Consider the following 22,165-nt stretch of genomic DNA (forward strand, 5'->3'; position numbering starts at 1 on the left):
TGGAGGTTCTGCAGTGACAGTGAAACGAGGAAAGGTGGTATGGCGGTGAGACTTCAGTCAGGTGGAGGGGTCCTGGGGAAGTGGCATGGCAGCGAGACTCTAGCCTGAGATGGCTTTCCAGAGGGAAGCCATACATGAATGAAGCCACATAGGCCTGAGTGAGGCAGTCGGATGAGAAGGTGGCAGGAGTGTGCCCTGGTATTTACTGTCCCCTTGACTAGACACTGTCCCCTTTTCACACCCAAAAGCAATCACATGAACATGCCCACTGTATATCTGTACATATTCCTACAGACAAATGTGATTCCTGGGTTCAGAGAGTGAGAATTTAGACAGCGAAGGATTCTACGTCATCTGAATCCCCGCCTCCTCATCAGGATGGCACCGGCTACTCCTTGTTTCAGTCTATGTATACATGATGTGTTCTCACCATCACGCTGCTGTGGCTTCAAACCTGATGCTGCACCTCAGAAGACTGTTGAGGAGGACAGAGGTATAAGGCGTCAGGGCGCTGGGGGCAGGCCTCTTTCCAGGGGGCACTGTCTGTGCCCTCCACTCCCACAGATGTGCATGGCCCAGTGTGGCCTGGCTCACTTCGGCCTGGTGGTGTATCTGATTGGCACGGGCACCCAGACACCAACTCTACCCTTCCCTACCCTCATCTTCTGGGTCCTTGAACACATTCCTGTTCCAGGGATGGAATGACAGCCTCCCCACATACACGTGACCCCTCCCCACTCTCCTGAAGGCGGACCCCAGGCTGCTTCCAGCTCCCACTACCAGGGTTACCTGCTAGGCCGGCTTTATTGCTGTTGTTGTCTGAGGCAGTGGAATTACTGTGCCTTGCTTAAACCACAGTCATTTGGAGCACGGAGTCAGAACAACCACAGAGAACAAACATGTGCTTTGTCTTTTTATTATTCTTTATTGGTCCTACCAATGTGACTCTTCACCCAGGCCCACTGTTCCTATGCGCACTGGCTACGTAGGCATTCACATCACATGTCTGTGTCCTGAAAAGCTCAATTGGTTTCTCCTTCCTATTCCTTTTCCATGCTCTGCCTCATTTTCTCAGAACTTCAAGGCATTTAATTATTACTATTTTTTTGTTTGGGTCTGTGTAAAGGTTCCTTGGCAGGAGAACATGCATATGACTTTAAAATAAAGACCAACATTCTGACACTAAGATAATGCACAGAAAAAATACAGTACTCAGACATCGTTGCAAATAAATACCCCATACAGATGAAGTTATCTCAAATGTAACAATATTTCTTATGAATCAACACTGTAACGGAAGGTAAAAATAGGAGTCCCTACAACTAGGAATAAGAAATGCTTATTCCAGGAAACAGAATTCTTTTATTTTTGTCATTTATATTATTATAATTTTTCCTTTTTTGGAGAAGGAAGGATAGTTTTTCTTCCTCCAAGAGTACCAATTTGACCACTCCCACTAACCTCACTCAGCAAACAAAACAGGATGTAGACCTGGTTTACCAAGGAGTTTTAATGAGTTCTGTTTCCTGAAATTAACAGTGATTAGTTACACCAAGCAAGAGAAGATATAATGTCTCGCTTTCACATTTGCAAAGAATACTATGGCTAACCCTCGTCCCCTACTGCGCGTGCCAACAGAGCGTCGGCCCTCCTGACACCCTCAGCTCTTCACAAACGTGGCGTTCATACAGCTTGCTCAGCTTGTCCCAGAAGGTCCATTTGGTTCCCAAAGCACACTCAAGGTTTTGTGTTTGCTTTCATTTTCTAAGCCCCTGAATTTGCAAGTAAAGAATCACTGACTAACAGAATTTTGCACAATGACTGCTTTCTTTCCCTCAATGAAGATGCCCAGGTCCGGGTGTGAGGAGCGCCTGCCTCACCTGCTGCCCACGCTGGCCTTCAGCATGCCCACTAGCTCTTCCCTGCTCGCTTTCAAGAATGATCCACGCTGGGACACCTCCCTTTTCAAGAATGATCTACGCTGGGACACCTCCCTTAACTGATGAAGGCACTACTGGCAATGATTACTAACAAAAAGGTGTTGAAAGAGAACACCCTAAAAATCGACGACTGTAGAATTTTCTAAGTGTACCACAATTTGGCACAACAACCAGAGTAACAAAACAATTCCAATTTGGAATTTTATTGGTACAGTTGTATAAAATTCTGTTAATCAGTCATGCTTCACAATGTCCTAAAACCCAGAAAATTCTGGAATTTGTAGGTAATACTACTCATTCAATAATTTATCTTTTTTGTTTTTCAAGTGCCTATTACTGTTTTAACCAGAGCAAAGGTCAAGTTTTCTTCTTGTTACATTGAACTATTCCTAAGAATAATAATAATACAATATGAAAAACCCCAGAATCTGAATACCCTGGATTTCTTAATGAACATGGCATTTAAAATCTGTAATTTCAAACATGAACCACAATGCCGTATGATCTAAAGGCTGCTGAACCACAGCGTGGATACACATAGCCGGGCTCCTCGCTGGGTCAAAGCACTCATCTCCGAGTCTAAAGCTACACGCTACGGAGCACACAGCTCTGCCTCGTGCTGACACCAGACAAACACGGCGGGAGCTGAGGCGGACAGCTACAGGACCACGAGCATAGTCCACGGCACCTGAGACCGTCTCTACGCGAGGAATTAAGAAAGCAAATATAATATCAAAATATCAAAAGTGCACAGGTTGATCGGATAAAAAAAGAACATGTGTAACAAGGAGCCCTGTGGTGGGCATTTCCAGCGGGCTCCTGGCGAGCCTGGCAGCCAGGGAAGAAGGGTCTTCGGCCCGTACAGAGGCCTTTCCACACAGCAGCTCGCAGCATGCTCAACATTAAAGCTTTTTTTCCTCCCATTAAAAACTTGGGGAATGCTATTTTGACAAGAATTGCAGTGGTATATCCAAAAAGTTTCTAAGTGGGCTTTTAGGTTGCCCTTCCTTCCTCCTTGTGGGCCACGAGAGGGAAGGGAAGGGGGCTGCAGTGTGACAGGGCCGGGTGGCCAAGTCCTCCTGGCAGCTACTCTACAGCTGAAAATGGGAGAAAAGAGAGCGTTAGAAAGCGGTCACCAGTCGCTTCCTGTTTATCTGACAATTGAAGCTCTCCACGTGCTGGGAGGGCGCGAGCACGTTAGTTGGCAGAAGAGAAGACCTGCGTGTGTTAGGGGGAGCCCAGTGGCTTGAGTGTCTGCAAAGCCCCTTAGGAGTATGGAGAGAAGCTGTGTGCCAGGCTTGCAAGGAGAGGGCAAAGCACGTGCAGGGTGAGCATGCCAGCAATCATCCCACTGCGAGTCTTGCTGGGGCAGGGAGATCTGGGCCCCGGATGAACACGCAGGGCACATAACATGGGCCTGTCCCGGAGTCTGGAGAGGACCGAGACATACTCGGCACCAAAGGGAAGAGCACGCAGACTAGACAGCTGTGGGAGGGGCAACACGGTCTCTCCCCAGGTAACTCGAATGCCTCTTCCGCATGAGAGACAAGGCAAGCAGCCTGCAGGAGAGAAGACTGCAGCCTCAGGTCCAACTGGTTCCACGGGGTGATCGGGAGAAAAATACTGAGAAAAGTTCTGCTCAGAACGTGGGAAGGCAGGCGGCCTGATGCCAAAGCTGTGGCGTGGATGGAGCCCCTGGAAATGGGAGAGCCCTACAGCTACCTTTCCTCTTTCTCTGTTGCCGTCCCCCAAATTGCACTAAATAAAGAGACCTAAACATCTCCTACCTGTGAATCCTGACAATTGGCCCTGGCCCCATGCAAAGCTTTCCCAGCACCAGGCTGGGCTCTGGCTACAACTGTGGGTGTCCAACCCAGCCAAGCCCCTGGTGGCGCAGACTTCAGGCTAGGGTTTTTAAAGCCCCATGTCTTTGGGACTGAACCCCCTAAGGACAGCCAGATAATTGGCTGCTGGGGTCACCCCAAGTACAAAAGGACAGGCTCTGCACTGAGGACCAAGGTCTGGCCAGGCACTTGGACAGCTTTTCAAATGAAAAATGAAAACCTGGGGCCTTGGGCCCTGCCCATTTGTCACCTCACAGGCCACTAGACAAGCATCCTGATCTCAGAAATGAAAAACCGAGCTCTGGATTCCTGGGTTATGGTCAGCTGTGTCTGTGCCGTGTGTGTCTGGCCAGCAGAATACAGGGGCTCAGGGCTGCTCTTCTCTGGGCTTGGGGAAGAAATTCTGCACTTCTGTCCTGAATATGATTTGCAGTGAAATAGTGCATAAACTACAACACAATCCTTTCCATGAAACTATGCCAAGTGCAGAGCCGTCCTCTGAAGCAGTACCTATACTGCAAGCTGGAACCTCCTAAAACTGCTTTCTAGTGCTGACATTAGACACATGCGAGGAACATGCAAGTTTCAACTCAGGTTCTGCCCTATTTGGGTGCTGAGGGAGCAGGACCAGGACTCCTTCCCTTGGGTTTCCTCAAGGGTGCCCAGGGCTTAGAAGATGCTTTCATCACACATCTGCTGCAAGAATGTGCAGCTCTATCCCCACCTCTGACCCCCACCTAAGAGAGCAACTGAGGACTGGGTGCTCCTGAGGGGGCTTTGAGGGGTGAGAAGCGACACAAAGCTCTCACAAGTGTCCTGCTGATGCACACGCCCCATGGCGCCTCGGCTAGAATCCTACCCTCTGTGCATTAGTCACGTTAAGATTGACCTAGCGCCGCTGTCCCGCTGCTGCTGGGTTAGTTGAGGTGAAGCAGATGTTAGCTGCAGCGTGCGGCGCCCCACAGCCCCTAATCACAGTAAATGCTTTGCTTCTCGCTGCAGAACACCTGGTTGGCCAGCCCGGTGCCCTCGGCCCTGTCGCTGGCACAGGCGCAGGCGTGACTTACGCTCGGGGTGGCTGGCTTGGCTTTCGGGGCAGCTTTGGCGCGGCCACGCCGGGTCTGCTCATGGTCCAGCTCTAGCAGCTCCAGCCGCTGGGTCAGCGCCAGCTTCTGCTGGATGGCCATGCGCAGCAGTGAGTTCAGCGTCTTCTTCTCGTCCTCGGCGGCCGCCAGCTGCCGCTGCATCTCATCCAGCTGTGTGATGTACTCGTCACACCTGTGGGTACCAAAAACATGACTGAGGGGCGGGCAGAGCCGAGCAGAGGAGGGCAGGGCAGGGCTGGGCTGCGCAGCCCTTTTGACAGGTCTGCACCAGAGCCATCCTTCAGTGTGGCCTCTGGACTGGAGGGTGGGGGTGGGGGAGAATTATTCTGGCTTATTTTAGCACAGGCTTTGCTCAGACAAATCCCTGATAAGGGTGAGAGGGAAGCTTGGGCCCAGGCAGGGCAGCCCTATGAGGCTGGCTTGAGTTTTGTGGTTTTGTGGGAGAGGGGCTGCTGTGCTCATTCAGCGGCATGTAGTGCTTACAGAGAGGCTATGCCCCTCAGTGACTGGGCTTCTTTTAGGAGGCGCGCTCCCCACTTAAAAAGCCTCGAGTTGGCCTGGGGCATCAAGACATGGAGAAGCCATGGCTTCTAGGGTGTGGATGTAAACCTAAGCAGGACTGGGCTTGTTCCCAAGGTCGATGCTTCGTCAGTCTGTGCTGAGCACTGACCGGAGCCAAGGAACCATGTGTGTGGACGCCATCGATAGCTTCATCCCAAACCCGGTGCAGAGCTGTGGGAGGGTGTGGTCTGTCCCTGGATGCCCTTCTTCCACATGTCCCATATGGGTGGGGCTTCGTAGAAACACAGGGCGGGTTAAACCCCGGGGCTCCCAGGGTGGTAAGGCTGTGCAGGCACTGAGCACAGCCCCACCCTGCCCACAGACACCCAACCTGCCTGTCCCCACCTGCCAGGAACTGGCCATTGGATAGCACCCTCTCCAAGGACTCTGCTGCCCACCCTTTTGAGGACACACACTGAGCTGTGATCCTTGCAGGTTCAAAATCTTGGCTCCATCTGAAAAGTTAAGTTTTAAAATAAAACTTAAAAGGTAGGGTTTACATGCCGGATGCTGAGAAACTGTGGAATTTTTTCCCAAGCCCCAGGAAGACAAGACGCTTCCAGGGAAACCCTGGGACTCTTCCTAGTCTGTACCCCGCCCTGGCAGGGCCTGCAGGGATACTGAGAAACTGGGAGTGCCTGGCACCAGGCTTGAGAGAAGCAGGCCCTATGTGCAGTTCCCACCCTGTCCAGCTCAGATCCTCAGCTTGCTCACCCATAAAAAGGAAACATCTAGGTTATCTGCCTCGCCCATGGTGGGCCTGGCTGCCCCCCATGCAGGGCTGGCCCCATGGTGCTATCCCAATATGACCCAGCAGGTGGCGCTACCCATCTCTGGAAGATGAAAGACAGAGGGGGCACCTGGGAAGATGCTGGAACCAGGACCTGCCCCACAGAGGCCCGTGAATACCTAGGGAGCCTCGATTCCCAGCCTTGGGGTCTGACTCCCAGCCAGGGAGGGGTGTGCACCCACCAGGGGCAGCCCACCCAGAGCCCACTACTAAGAGCTCCCCCCACAGAGGAGGAAGGAAAGCTGGTCACCTCCAAGCCCCAAGGCCCTCTCCTCATCTTCCCCAGATTGGCAAAGTGGAGGATGGGAGGTGAGTACCCAGTGGTCACAATGACGCAGAGGTACAGGGCTATGCACAGAGGTGGGACCCGAACTGTGGACCCCAGCAGTGACCTGCTCCAGCCAGGAGGGTAATCTTCCTCCTAAATCTACAAACATAAATGCACACTTGTGCCATATGGCGAAGTTCTTGGGGGCGAATACCTCATGAGAGAAAAGGCCAGGACTCCTCTGTCACCTGTTGGCCCCAAATAAGTCCCTGGAAATGTTGGATCCAAGGGGTGGGAGCCCAAGCACCCCCTGAAGCTCTGCAACTCTGGCCCATCCACTCCAGGATCTGCTTTCCTCAGCCCCTCTGCCCTCAGTCTCCATATATGCAAAGCAGAGGCAAGCCTGGGCCTGCTGCGCTTTCATTCACAGCAAAATCGAATCAGCGCCACAGAACCAGGCTCCTGGGGGCTGGGCTAGGTCCGAAAGGAACAGAAAAAGGATCACACACACTCTGCTATCCCCAGCCACATGTGGTCACCTGCCAGGCATGCGCTACGCTCCAGCACCTGCTTGCATGACCTCGGAGGACACTGAGGTGCAGCAGCTGGGGGCCCCCAACCCCATGTGGCCCCTATATTGCCTCACCCTTTCTTGTCACCAACTTGAGCACCAGTATGCCAGAGATGTGCCAGAGGCCATGCTTCCCCAACCTTGTACTATGTTGGCCCCGATGGAGCTGGGCGCAGCCACGGACTAGGCAGGGTTGCAGGCCTCAGTATGAGGCAGTGAGAGGCTCAGGGTTTCACAGGCAAGTGCTGAGGACAGCTGGCCTCAGGGAAGGGGAGGGCCCATAGCAGCACGGTTACCTGGTGGCAAACATGGCACGCAGCGAGGAGAAGGTGGCTGCGTCCTCCTTGAGGGCCTTGAGCTCATTGCGCAGCTTCATCATGGTCTCGGTAACCATGGCCTTCTCATTCTCATACTTGCTCTTCAGGTTGGCAAGGGCCACCTCGGCCGTCTGGGGTACAGATGTGTAGGGTAAAAAAGTGAAAGGCGTGAAGTCAGCCTAGAGGTGCTCTGGGAGTAGGACAGGGAGCCCTGGTCTGAAGTGGTGGCGGTGCCTGGGAAGAGAGCTCCTGGGAGGCCCCTCTCTCTGACAAACCCTGGGGATGGACTCCAGCAGCTACGCCATGGGGAGTCCCACCTGCCGATTCTGACGGGCAGAGGAGGGACTGCCCCCAAACCTGCCTACAGGACCCCCACGAAGCCCCACAATCACTCTCCACAGCTCAGACTACGGCTCTCACACGTTTTCCCGCCAGCATCAGGAAGCGCTATGAGGCAGTCAGAGTGAGTGAATGGCAGCAGCATTTCTCACGGGCTGAGCGGCTCTGCTGAGGGGCCCTCACGCCCACCTGCCCGCTCCACCCTCCCAGCTGGGGGCCCTGAGCAGGGGAGGGCAGGCAGCCAAGCTACTATGGGCTGGCTTTGCCTGGTGGTGACGCAGGCCTGGGGGGCCCCGTGGCAGGGGGAGGAAGGAGGCCAAGGGGAAACACCCTTAGGCCAGCAGTGGGTGACAAGTGGCCCTGCCGCCTGGCGCCTCACCTGCTTGTTGGCCTTGAGCACAGTGCGCAGCGTGGTGATCTGCTCCCGCTTGGTGCTGAGCAGCGACTTCAGCTTGAGGATCTCCTCCATAAGCGCCTCCTTGTCCTTGTCCACGGCGGGGCCCAGCTCCTGAGAGGCGATGCGCTGGCGTGACAGCTCCGTGGTGCGGTCCACGGCTGCCTGCAGGTGCTTGATCTGGTCGCGGATGATAGCAATCAGGTTGTAGATGTTCATGGGCTCCCGGCGTGGGTCACTCAGGGGTGACGGCAGTGAGGAGCCAGGCGAGGGGCTGCTGTCCCCGCTCCCGCCGTCGGCTCGGCCCGCCTCAGGAGCCAGCAGCCCCTTGGGTAGGAGGATGGGTGAGCGGCGGCCGCGCCCCTCGGGGCTGGTGCGGCCCCCGGGGCTGGTGCGGCCGGCCCCGCCCTGGCCCTCGCGGTAGTAGTCCAGCATGACGCGGTTGGGCGTCTCATTGTTGCACATGCACACGTGGTGGTAGAGATTGGCCAGCTCCTCACTGAAGGTCACCAGCTCATCCTGGGCCACACTCAGGCTGCCCTGCGTCTCACCAGCGACGTCGCTCACCTTCTTCAGCTCCTTCTCCAGCCGGGCCAGTAGCTCGCGGTCCTGGCGGCTGGCCTTCTCCAGCAGGGAGACCTTCTCCATGAGCGCCTGGCCCTCAGCCTCGTAGCGGCCCTTCTCCTCGGCGTGCTGGGCCTCACGAGCCTCGTGTGTGCTGCGCAGCGCCTTGAGCTGCTCACGGAGCTCACCAGCCTCAGCCACAGCCACATGGTACTTGCAGGCCAAGATCTCGGGCCCGTTGATGTCCACCTCGTAGTAGTCGCCGTCCTCATGGCTGTCACGGTCCTTCTCATTGTCCAGGGCCGTCTGCCGCTCCTTGCCGGCCTGCAGGCGCCGCAGTGCACTCAGATTCTCTGTGAGGCGGGTCACCTTCTCCTGCTGTTCTGACAGGGATCCCCATGTGTGCTCCAGCTGCTTCTGTGTGTCCTGCAGCGTCGCCAGCAGGCCCGCCTTTTCCCGCTCCATCTGCAAAGGCACAGGCAGCAGGACACCATGTCAGTTGCTATGGACTCCGAGAGCTTGGAGGACCCCCAGGATGGCCCAGTGATATCCCACCCCATGTCAGGGCAGGCTGTAAGCCCCAGGTTCCTTGGCCATGCTGTCAGTGAGGTGGACAGAGACACACAGAGTGTGGAAAGGATGGAACTCATGCTGGGCCCTCAGAACACTGCCCGTCACCAGTAATGGTGGTCACCCTCAATGCAGGCTCTTTCCCACTCATGTTACAGGGGATCTGGGCTCAGAAAGTGGAGCTCTAGGCTGGCTGGGTGTGTAGTCGGGAATATTAGTGCCCTAGCCCTCTGCTTCAGAGGATGGGACTCTGTTGCCTTGGATCAACAGGGTCCACGTCCCAGGAGATGAGCCCATGTATGACCTTGGTGGGCCCCTCTGACACCTGGCCTGCGTGCAGGGATCACATGTGGGGCCAGTGTCTCATCACTTCACCCTGACACCATGTAGGGAAAAGGGGAGCAATGTGGGTGCTGTAGTGCCAGGAAACCACTTCTCTGGGACTCTTCTATGTGTGCTCCTGGAGTGCCATTTACAGTAATGATGCAGGAGATAAAATCAATGTAAGGAAAAGGGAAAGTTAACATCAGCAGAGTGTCAGGTAAGCACTGCTCAGTGAGCCCTGCAGAGCTGGAGTGGGCACAGTGTGCCGAAGGCCCGCTGCCTGCTCACCTGCATAAGCTGCTGCTTCAGCTTCTGGATCTCGGAGATGTTGAGCTCACTGAGTAGGTCGGAGACAAGACTAGGGGAGGGCGGTGCAAGGCCCTCCTTCTTGGGCGTGGAGGTCTTGTTGTCCAGTGGCAGCTTGGCCAGGCCGCTGTGCTCAAAGCCATTGACCAGGGCCTCGGCATCGTTGTTGGGCTCAGCAGCATCGTCACTGAACTTGAGGCCATCCAGTGAGACATGCAGGTGGCTGGTGTAGAAGGAATCATTGATGCTCATGTAGTGTGACAGCTCCTTGCGCAGGCTGTTCTTCTGCTCGCGCTCCGTCTTCAGCGTCTCCAGCGCCTCCTCCAGCTGCCGCTCTGAGATCTCCTTGAGGCGGATGGCATCCTCCAGCTGGCTGTTGAGGTACTCGGTCTCCTCCTCCAGACGCTTGATCTCATGCTTGAGGCCCTCAAACTCCACCTGGGAAAAGAAGTCAACGCTCTTGTGTCAAGGCAACATGGAAGTTCCTTTTAGGCCCCATAAATGAAGAAAACACACCAGCACACCAACTCCGGCCACCCATGAAGCACAAGGTGAAACGCCAGGTGAAGTGCATCCTGGGAAGGGAGGGAGCCCGTCCAGGCCAAGACTACTTCTCCTGCTCAGAGATGTGGATGCTAAGAAGGTTCCAGAGCATGAGATGCGAATGCAATGAAACGCTCAGCCCAACCCACCCACCGTTGGGATCAGCAGACATGGGGAGGGGAACACAAATGTCTGAAGTGGCCCCAAGCCAGGACTGTACATGTGGAGATGCACCAAGAACAACACACATCCACCCATAGAAGGCTGCCAACCTTGTATTAAATCATTCATAAATATTACCAAGTGTATGCTGATTTAAAATTTTATAGTTATTTAATTAACATTAACAGTTAACTAAACATCTTAAGATACATAAAAATACATTTCAATGTGTGCTGTGATCATGACTTCTAATCATATTTCAAAATGAAGGAACAGAAACTCCCCCCAAGGCAGAATATCTCAGCCACTAAACCTCCACACGCACATGACACCCAGACCTGGAGGAGCTCGAAGGTAGGTGGGAAAAGCAACATCAAAGTCTTGTCTCCATGAAAATCGTATTTGCAGGTGGACAAGGCAAAAGTAGATAGAAAATGATGCCTGATGTGGAGGTTCAGAATTTGTGGGCAATTTCTAAAACTATTTCTTATTGTTCTGTAATATTTGGGCAAAAAAATCAGAAACAAACCAGTAACAGGAAGTGCTGAGCACACCTCTGCAGTCTTGGGTTGGGAGGGACACCTACTACCACATCCAAGGTGTGCGCACAGGAGGTAGGGTGGAGCCCTCAGTCTCAGCACACAAGTGGGGAGGTGAGGAATCCCAGACGGAGAGAGTCAGACTCCACTGAGTGCCAACCCGACGACAGGGTCGCCTCAAGCCTCAGTTTCGCTTCTCCTAAGGCCACTGTGCGCTGGGCTCTGCCAACAGCAGCACCAACAACCAAACGGTGCTTACAATGTAGATAGTGGCTAAGACTGTTCATGTGCACGAGCTGTCACAGAGGGACCAGGCTAGGAGCTCTGCATAAACACAGGAGCTTCCTCCTCCGGGCACACATACCACATTCCCTGACGGTGAGACTCAGAGGATTTCGGTGGTAGAGGATTTGAGGAAAGCAAGGAAGACATCCATGGCATTCCGGGGGAAGTTTTGGGGTTTCCTGAGAGAAAAGACTCCCATTCCCCACCATGCAGGATTGTGGCTCTTGGAGACAGAAGAGCAAGTTCAGGCCTTGAGTGGCAGCAGAACAGCAGAGCACATGATAATTTGGTCACATCACAGAGAGAAGGGACCCTCCTCATTCATCTCTGTCACAGGCAGAGACCCTGCTCGTCCCTGTCAGAGAGGGGTCCCTCTGAGACCTCATAAGAGACAGAGGGGTTCCTGTTCATCCCCATCACAGACAGAGAGGACCTTCCTCGTCCCTGTCACAGGCAGAGACACAGGAATACTGCAGGCCTCACGGTCAACACCCGATGGGGGAAAGAGTCACAAAGTCCAGTCTGGGGTTTTCTGGTGTAATCTCTTCATCACTTCTTAGATTTTTGTTTTCATTTTTGTTGGCTGGGACACCTCAGCCTGGCCAATGTCAGCAAACACTGCAGCCAGAGTTTCATCTTTTGGAGGGTCTGGGTCCCACCAAGTGTACCCTCTGCCTCCACAGTGGGAAAGCTGGCCCTGGGCCTCAGGTGTGCGGAATGAGACAGGAACCCTTCTCAACAGGGAGAGGGCCTCGACGCCCAGTTAACCCACGTGCCACCTCCACCCCACAGGCCCAAGACTCGCCTGGTTCTGTCTGAGCACAGACACTTGCTTCTGCAGGCTGATGTTCTCCTCTTCCAGCTCTGAGTAGTCCTGCAGCAGGCGAGCTTCCCGGAATTTGTACTCCTTGATGTCATCCCGCAGGCGGCCACGCTGGATCTCCACATTCTGGTTGATCTGTTGGGGGAGAGGGAAAGGCAGGTGTGAGCAGCCTCCACAGGGCACGAGAGGGGCTCAGAACAGGCAGGCACGCCATGGCTAGCCACACAGCCCCAGAACTCAAGAGCCCAGGTTTGCAGGTGCCAGTGTGACTGCGTGGAAAGGAGAAGGAGCCCAGAGCAGTGTGCCAGAGTGCACGGCGGACTGCAAAGTTTCCAGAGTAAATTCCCTCAGCCCTTCTCAGCTGGGAACCCCTGACAAGTGACTGCCTGCTCCAACCCTTGGCTTCTTCATCTTTAAATTAAAATGGGGTTAAAAGTAGTTCCTGCCTTCTATTATTGGGCATGTACACAGTAGTGTGCAGGTGGGCATATAAACGGTATAGTGCTGTGGCAAACAGCCTGCAGGTGCTGAAACTGGTAAACACAGAGTGTCTACCCCAGAGAAATGCACACAGGCCCACAGAGAAACCAGTCCACAGATGTTCACAACAGCAGCGTTCATTTTGCCAAAAGGTGGAAGCAGCCCAAGTGTTCATCGACTGACGAATGAATACACAAAATGTGGTCTCTCCACACAATGGAATGTTGTTCAGCCACAATAAGGAATGACGTATTGACACATGCTACAACATGAATGACCCGTGAACACGTTTTGCTGAGTGAAAGAAGGCCTGTCACGAGAGGCCATGCACTGTATGATTCTATTTCCATGAAATGTCCAGAATAGGCAAATTCATAGAGACAGAAAGTAGGTTAGTGGCTGCCAGGAGCTGGGGAGGGGGATGGGGAGTGACCAAAACGAGTTTTCTTTTTGGAGCAATGAACTGTTCTAAGATTGTGGAATGGTGCACATATATGTGACTCTAATAAAATACACTGAATTGTACACCTTCTGTGGGTGAACTTTATGAGACACAAATTATCTCAATAAAGCTGTTAAAAATTAGTTCGGGTTGTAAGTTGTCCATAAGGAGCCAAGAGATGTCATGGGAGAGGCTTGTGCAGGGTTGGGGTGAACAGGATGCAATCAAGGCAGAATTCCAACTTGTTGCCGTAAGCCAGGGACCTGGGCCCCTCAGCCACAGCCCTAGCAACATCCTAGAAATAAAGATGTTTCTTCTTTGTGGTGGAAGCTGGCCTGTACATTACATGTTCAGCACAGCCCTGACCTCTGTACATTACATGTTCAGCACAGCCCTGACCTCTGCCCACCAGACACAGCCATCTCCTCTCCAGACATTGCCAATGTCCCCCAGGGGCAAAATCATCCCCTTGACAAACTCTCTATCTCCTCCCTGTACTCTGCTGACCCAGCTGCCTCCCTGTGTATCTGCAAAGGCCTGGCTCCCCAGACCACCACCACCCCTGCTCTAAAGTCCTCCTGGACTCTCAGCCAGAAGCCCTGTCCATCTTGCGGGCCCCACAGCTTCGTCTACCTCTGGCACTGTTCTCTTGGCTTATGCTATGGTTTCTCCTGGTCACATGTGTGTGCTCATCGGAATGGAACATGCTTTATAGACAAGATTCCAAGATCCCATGCAAGTACACACAAAACAGTCATGCTGGGTTAGCGAAATGAAATAGGACATCCCTCCCCAAAACAAAGGAAAAAAGGAATGCAACAGAGAGGGGAAGAGAGTCAGCGATATACAGCAAGTACTACTGACAAATGCTTACTATTCACAAAGATTACACTTAAAATCTACAGCAAATGGACACACATATAGTCCTCTCATTATAAGTGATCCAAGTAAGTGACAGAAAGCTGATACCATAAGAAACAGAGATACCATACAGGGAAGAAGAGAAGGCCTGGCAAAGCCTCGTACCAGAGGAGAAAGTGAGCAAGCTGCATGCTGGGATCAAAGAAGAGAAAGCTGCACCAGCACAGCCACCACCAGGGCAAGGCCCCACAGTGGCTACACGAGGAGTGGATGGGGAGTGGGCAGGCTCTCCAGCCTCTCTCCTGTTAGTGAGACTGCAGCGAGTGCAGCGCCCCCCACGAGTGTGCTTAGGGGAGCTGCACAAGCCAAGTCACACCCAGGCTCTCCACACCCCAGCTGGGGACTTGGGCTCCTCTATGCCAGAAAGGTTTCTCCAGTTCCTGCTTTTTCCTTGCTAACCAGCAAGCAAGCGGTCTGCAACAGGTGTGCAAACATGTGCCACCTGATTCAACGCGGTCACCCAGCCGGCTCCCTCAGGTGGAGTGGAAGCTGAGGGGAAGGTCTAAGTCCCACCAACTCTCCCAGGCCTGCCAGTCAAGATCAACAAACCTAGCAGGTGCTCCAGGCAGTGGGAAGAGAGGGCCAAGAAGCTTCCATGTGCCTGGGCAGAGAGATAGTGACGTGCCCAACTAAAGAGTGAAGCAGAGAGCCTGGCTGGATGCCTCATAGCATTAGGGTCCCCCAGAGGCACACACAGGACTTCTGTTCCCTTGGCAGTGCCCATGTGAGTCCTCAGGGTCCTTCACCACCTGGCCCAGGCAAGGTGTACTAGGAGTTCTGCCCTTGCACCATTGCCAAACCCAGAACACAGAGGCACACCCATGTCAAATGCTGGCCTGGCCATACCATGCCGTGGGTGACAATGGCACCATCTCTGCTGATGCTGGAGGACACAAACACTGTGCTTCCATGCCCACACACTGGGCGTAGGCAGCCAGGCTCATCTGGCCTGCCACGTAGCACCTCCATCCAGCACACGCCCAATTGCCAAGGGCTCAAACAGGCTGACTGGTTGCCATGGGGTTTAGTTTTCCCTCAAGTAAGCACCTTCTCCCAGTGAGCCTGTCTGATGTCAGCCCAAAGGAGTACAGTGGACACTCTGCTGTGTGTGGCCGAGCAGCCCAGATGAAGAATGTGGGAGCACAGGCCTGTAGCTGACCACCAGTGTCCCATCTCAGCTCCCCTTCTGTGGGATCCCCACACCTCAGACTGCTCATCAGCAAGCAGGGTGTGACAACTGCCTGCTTCAAGGAGCCACTCCGCAGGGGGTTGCCTGCCGTCTCTCCTGTCCCCACCAGACCTCAACCCCAGGACACTCTCATCTCTGCCTTGACGGCCTAGGGCAGCCCCTTCACCCTACTCCTTCTTGGGGCAAATATGAAGAAAGATCTTGGTGTGTGTATGAGACCTGGCTCTGACCCCAGGCCTCCTGGCTCTCTGGGCCTCTGATTCCCCATCTGGGAAATGGAGCCACATCCCCACTAAGGCCCCATCCAGGTCAGTCCTCAGAAGCTCTCCCACCTGCCAGGGGCCTGGGCAGGAAAGATGCTCTCACTAGCAGGAGAGAAGCTGGAGGACCTGCCCACATGTGGGTCCCACACATACGCAGCGATTAGAGTCAGGATGTGAAAAGCACCTCTCCTCTACCAGCCAGGACACCTTAGGCACATGGTGGAACCTTGCAAACCTCTGTTTCTTCACATCTGACAAGATATCAGTAGGGTCACCAGAAGGACCAAGTCTGAGGCAATCAGAACTATCCAACACATGCCAAGTATGTTTGTTACTGTAAAGCTTCACAGGTCCTCACGGTGTGTTGGGGTGTGGAGGTGGACAGACAACCAGTTGACACAAGGGAGGAAAAAGGGGAAGGGCTGTTGGGGGTAGCAGGGTGGTGGGTCAAAGGATACAATGAAGGTTATTTTATCATCAAATGTACCCTTTCTGACCCATGGGATGTGAGCCTTGGGCAGTAATTGGGCAAAGCCATGTTGGGGGGTAGGGGAGCATGGAGGAGCTTGGCACAGTGGCTCAGACCAACAGAACAGCAGGCAGCAGAAGACAAGAGTTGTGCACGGCTGGGACTTGTGGTGGTGAGACAAGATCAGTCCCAGAGATGCTCCACTCCAACCAGGTACCCAAGGCGAGGACCTGGGCTGGTTCCTACAGCTCTGCAGCAACCCAGGGCAGGGACACGGGCGTGGGGGACACAGAATGCCCAGGGACCCAGGCAGGGACCCTCAGGAGAGAGAGGAAAGGCTGAGGGGTGTGCAGGGAGTGTCAGGATTTCCTCCTGAAGCACAAACAGGAACCACAGAAATCCTCTCTTCCCCACAAGACCTGCAGCATCTTTAACTTGCTGTGCTCATTTCCAGTCTCACCTGAAGCCAGCAGGGCCACCCAGCCCTCTTTGGCCTCTGCCACCAGAGATAGGCCTCTTGGAAGAGAGAAGGAGTGGAATGTGCTGGGCTAGGGAGAAAGCACCTGCACACGCTTTTCAGGAATAGAGGGGCCAGACAGATGGCAGCTGGGGCAGCCAAGGATACATCTCTCCAGCCACACAGCCCCTCCTCCCACTGACCAGAGGCTCCTTGTGGGAGGAAATGAGATCATGTACTGCCGCTTCAGAATCTGAGACGCCCCACCCTGAGTCCAAGCCAAGCTCCTCCGTGGACCCCTAGGGCCTCAGCGATCTCTGACCTCTCATTCCTACTGCTGCTGGCACCGAGGGCAGTATCCTTCAGTACTGGCATGCTGAGCCAACAGCAGCAGCCCTAATCACTGCACACCCTCAGGGCCTATGCCCTGCTGACCTCTAGTAAGATTATCTGCTGCAGAGGGTGGGGCTCCTGTGGCAGGAACAAGGGTCCACAAGTGCTCCGACAATGTGGGGTGAAGGAGCTGTGGGGCATCCTCTACAAGGGGCTTCAGAGACTGTCGGTTTAGAGGCCAGGACTAAAGATAAGGCCTTGCCCAGGCCCCAAGTCTCAGTGAAAGGCAAAGTCAGTATCAGCCCATTCCCAACCGACTGGTGCTCACTCCTCCAGCCATTCCCAATGAGAACCTGGGGCTGACCCTCAAAGCCCACGGCCAGGAGGACTGCAGCTCACTTGCCAACTTCCAGCTCCACTTGCAGAACCCAGGGACCACCCCACCTCCATCTTGGTGATGGGGCCTCATCCTTCCTCAGAGGGCACAGGCCCCTCTTGCCCCCATGACAGGCATCTCAGCCCCACTTTTGTCCCCACAGCCCACTCCCCGTGTAACCACCAAACCCAAGCTGGACCCTGCCTCCTTCAGGGCGGCACCCAGGCCTGTGGGACTCTCCCGACACTGCTCCTGCCCTTGGCTCAGCCCCACAGTGAACATGCCCCTGCCCTAGGGACAGGCACGGGGTACGGCTCTCCCCTGATATCTGCCACTTGCCTTCTAGGAAAATGAGGCTTTGCTCACGCTGTGTCCTCAGGTTCACAGACACTGAGGCCCCAGCAGGGCTCAATTAAAATATGTGCCAGTCAGTGAGGAAAGACACTCAGGGGCTCACTCAACCTTCCCTGAGCCTCCTGTTCAAGCCAGCGAGGCTCCCCTCCCACCTGCCCCAGTGGAAGACTCTCCTCCTGCTGCTGGGCTCAAACTGCACAGGCTCCACACCCCAAGCAAACTTCCCAAATCCTGCTTTGGCCACATTGTTCCCCTGGGCTCCCCAATCCTCCACGACTCCAGGGCCTGAGTGTCAAGGCCATGAGCAGCTGGTCCTGCGGCCTTTGCACCTGTCAGGGCCCAAGAGCCAAGCTGGTTCCTCTGACTTCATGTTCACAAGCTCATGGACGGACACCACAGTTCCATTTCTAGATGCAGAGCCTGTGCCATGTACCCATGGATGTCCATGGGTACCCAGAACTCCAACAGGCTCTAGTGCCAGGGACCACTCACCAGACCCTCCCTGCAGGCACTCTGCTGTGCACAAGGCAGGGGTGTGGCAGCTGGGGCTACTGGCGGTGGTCTCCACCCCTAATTCTCAGACACGCACATCCTACCTCGAGTCTCCATGGAATATCTGGGGTTTGTGTTCTTATTACAGTTGGGCATAATGCAGGCCCTGAATGACACAAAACATTCCCAGGGCAGGGGGGAGTCCAATGACGAGGAGTGACCCATGGGCATCAGCCCCTCCACGAGTGGCTAACCACACCCCTCCCTGACTGACCACCTCTCTGCTCTGGACTTGCTCATGGGACTTGCTTCATTAGTGAGATGGAAGCAAGCCAGATGCAGCGGAACTCATGGGTCCATCTCTCTCCCTTCTGCCACGTGGGCAGTGGAGGATGACACAAGGAAAGCAAGACAGCCCAGCCAGCTGCAGCATCCCCAGAGGCCAGCCCAGCCCAGCCACCCACCAGGCACACCTGCTATGTGACCCTGGTGGCACTACTGCAGCCACAGAGTAGGCCCCTCCTCACCCCCTCACCTCCTTCAGCTCCTGGGCCACAGAGGCCAGGCGTTCATTCTCCGACTGTGTGTTGGTGAGGACGTTGCGCAACTGCTTCAGCTCTGTCTGCAGCTCTAGCACCTTCCGCACGTAGTACTGCTCCTTGGAGGCCGACTCCTGGATCAGGCTCTCCTCCCGGCTCTCTCCGTCAGCAGCCACCTTCTTGTGATTCGTGTGTGCTTGTCCAAAGGCCTGCATCAGGAGACAAAACACTTGTCAGGTGGGCCTCCCAGGGGCACTGAAGGACAGAGACTCAGCTCACAGGTGACACTCATGCTGCAGAACAACAGCACCAACAATGGGGACTGTGGGCCTGAAGGGAGGGCCCCCGCCCTGGGAGGTGCATCTGTGGCATGCCTATGGTTTGCACACATGCAAATGCAACAAGCTGTACCCAAGATTCATTTGCTTCACCAAAATAAGAGAAAGCCTGGTCTCTGAGGAACAGTGTCTGCACTGGCAAGATAAGTACTGGCTCAGGGAGCCACAGCGGGCATGTATGACAGCAGCTGGGCTGGCGGAGGGAGCTCCCACACAGCTCCCACCTCCTCCCACTCCAGATGGCACGCCGGCCACCACATATGAAAGGCAGAGGGAGCCTGTCCATCCTGCTGCCTGATGCTGGCTCATCCTTCACTCCTGGGAGAGACCTGGTCTGAGCAGTCAGAGCCCCAGTCCCAAGGACGGCAGTGATGGTAAGAATTAGACAGAGGCCAGCACAGTGTGCCACCCACTCTGCCCAGTTCCTGGCTCAGAGGCCAACATACCAGCATGTTCCAGAGGGGTGAGGAACAAGGCGGGTGGGGGCTGCATGTGGCAAAGAAGTGTAGGGCCCTGGGGCTCAGGGAGGAGACCTTAGGGGTGAGATCAACCAGAAAGGCGTGCTCGCCTAGCCCAGGATGACCACCTGCCCACGCACCCGAGAGTCAACAGCTGTGTCATGTCCATGCCCAAAAACCCAGGCCAGCCAGCCTCCCATCCTGTACACCCTAGGTGAGTGGCCCAGCCTCCAAGCAGGTGCCATCCCCCTCCTTCCCTCCCACTGCCCACTACCCCCACATAGCTGGCATGGCAGGACAGGGCTTCCATGGGTAGAGGGCAGAGGGCCCGCAGTGTGTCACCCCCAGCAGCCTGTCTCACTGGCCACTCCACCACAGAGTTCTTGAGGGAGACCTTATCTTTTTACAGTAATCCTGGCTCATGGCAGAAAACAAGATCAAGAGAGAGGCAACTGAAAGTGGATGACTTTGTTTCCCTAAGAGAGAAAAAGGAGCATTTTCCACTCATTTACTATTTAATATTAAATCTAAGAATTCAGTTCAAGAAAATAGGAAAAATATACAACACCATGAATAAGGATGTTACTAAGCAGGACAGTTTCCAATTTCAAGAAATCAAAGCAAAGAGTAACTCATTTCCTCCCACCAGGAGACTGGCAAAAGAAACCAGGGTCTAGTCTGAGTACAGAGTCTCATGGGACCAACGGGGGAATCAAGGGGAAGACAGACTGATCTTACAGCACTGTGAGATCACAGGATCCTGCCTGGAAGAGCACACATGTGCTGTGGCAGGTGTGGTGACATGTGCTGTAAGGTATGTGTTGTGTGTGTGTGTCTCATGATGTTGCGGGGGACACCCCTAAACAAGGCTAACAGGACAACACAGCCCAGCAGGAAGACTGGTGCTGGCTCTGGGACTCCACGTGGGGACTCAGGATTGTCATGGACACTCCTGCTGTGGATGTACAGACGTCCATGGCACCCACACTTCTGAGGAGGCTGGGTCTTGCTCACCTGCCCCCACCCATCAACACAACACCCACTCTGTGGAACATGTCAGTTTTTCTACAAGGCACTCAGGTCAGCTCTGTGATTTCTGCTCTGTTCTTATCCTAGTCCCAAGGAAGGACCAAATCATGATGTCTACACAGCACCTGATCCACCCTGCCCAGCCCCAGGCCACAAGAATGGAAACCAGACATGAAACTGGCCCCAACTGTGGGCTCCCCACCCAAGCGGCAGCCAGACCCCAAGACCCTCATGGGTGAGGGGCCCACAGGCTGCAGGCGGCATGGGCAGCGCCAGACCATCTGGGCCTCCTGACAAGCAGGCGGGACCCAACTGAAGGGTCCAGCACACATGGCTGCTCAGAATATGCCCATGAGCCTGGAGCTGGGCATGCACACATCACCTCAGAAGCTTTCTGCAGGTATGACAGCTAAATGCCATGACACGACATTCACGTCCGGGCCTCCTGGCCTGAGCCCTGGATCTTTTCCTTAGCTTAAGCTCCCAGCCCGGGGCCCACGAACACTCCTGGGCAGCTTTTCAAACACACTGAGATAGAGACTTCCGCCTACAGCCAAGACAAGATTGTTGCAGAAATTAGAACTACCTTCTGTGTGAAAACTTAAAAAAAAACACACACACAGACAATGACAGAATATAAATAAATAATAAGCAGTGGTTTTCACATCATGGGCACTAGATAGTGAGAAACAGATCAGGGGAGTTCCAGGAGCCCCCTCCACCAAGAGAACTTCCCAGCCATGGAAAAATGGGTGACTGAGGCAAGGCATGGCAGACCCTGTCAAGGAGGGACTGGAAGATGGCAGCAGGGCAGCCAAGCTAGGCAGATCCGCAAACAGAGGGCCAGAATCTCCACTGAGGACCAGGCAGCACAGAGCTGAGGAAGTCACTGAAGGACCACCAAGAGGGGCAGAGAAAGCAATCCCCACCGTTTACACCAGCCAAAAACAGTACCTGCTCCCACCAGTCACAGGAGAGCTCTTCTGATGCACAGGCAGCAGGGGAGCACTCCCAGGGCCTGACAAAATTAGTCTGGATTAAATCTGCTCTGATACCACAGAGTAAAGCTTAAAGACAAAACCTGAAAGATCAATCTGATTCCAAGTCACTTAACTACATCCCAGAACAAAGCTCAAGAACACATGAAGGAATACAAAAACATCCATCTCCCAACAGGTGAGATCCACTGCCCGGCATTCCATCACTAACCACTGAGCAGGCAAAGGCGCACAAATGAGGAAGACAGAAAAAGATCCAGATAGAACTTCCAGAGACGAAAAGTACAGCAGACGGGATTCACAGCAGATAAAACAACACAGAAGAAAAGATTAGACAACTTGAAAAACCACAGCAAACTATCCAAAATGAAACACAGAAAAAAAAGGCTAAAAGACAAAAGCAAAACTTGAACAGAGCATTGGTGAAGTATGACACAATTTCAAGAAGTCTTACATAAGGACTAATTGGAGTCCCCAAGGGAGAAAAACAGGAAAATAAAAAAAAATTTGAAGAAATCAGAGCTGAAAATTTTCCAAATTTGATGAAAATTATAAACCCACAGACATCAGCAGCTTGTCAACCCAAGCACAAGAAATATGAAGAAAACTACACCAAGGCATAACATAAAATTGCTTAAAACCAATTTTACAATAAAAATATTAAAATCAGCCAGAAGAAAAAGAATACCTCACTCAAGAGGAGCAAAGCTAAATGACAGCTGATTTCTCTAACAAGCCAGGAGACAGTGGAACAACATCTTTTAAACAGCAAAACAAAAAA

The 22,165-nt window shown here is 53.9% G+C and overlaps 1 protein-coding gene across 4 annotated transcripts in view; it reads right to left on the minus strand.

Moving 5' to 3' along the window:
* Window positions 1–900: 900 nt before the first annotated feature.
* The window catches only part of BICD2 (BICD cargo adaptor 2), a 48,823-nt gene continuing 27,558 nt past the window's right edge, over window positions 901–22,165 (minus strand). For 2 of the 4 annotated variants that reach the window (XM_023187776.1, XM_023187777.2), the window contains exons 2-8: window positions 18,558–18,770; window positions 12,229–12,381; window positions 9,877–10,332; window positions 8,116–9,159; window positions 7,377–7,528; window positions 4,852–5,062; window positions 901–3,037 (exon numbers count right to left, since the gene is read on the minus strand). In XM_023187776.1, the coding sequence (XP_023043544.1) occupies window positions 3,032–3,037; window positions 4,852–5,062; window positions 7,377–7,528; window positions 8,116–9,159; window positions 9,877–10,332; window positions 12,229–12,381; window positions 18,558–18,770 (2,235 nt within the window). In that variant the 3' untranslated portion in view covers window positions 901–3,031. Of the gene's footprint in view, window positions 5,063–7,376; window positions 7,529–8,115; window positions 9,160–9,876; window positions 10,333–12,228; window positions 12,382–18,557; window positions 18,771–22,165 lie in introns of all 4 variants that reach the window. The other 2 variants (XM_023187774.1, XM_023187775.2) reach the window with 1 other exon arrangement.

Source organism: Piliocolobus tephrosceles, chromosome 14 (assembly GCF_002776525.5).
Source record: "Piliocolobus tephrosceles isolate RC106 chromosome 14, ASM277652v3, whole genome shotgun sequence".
NCBI lineage: Eukaryota > Metazoa > Chordata > Mammalia > Primates > Cercopithecidae > Piliocolobus > Piliocolobus tephrosceles.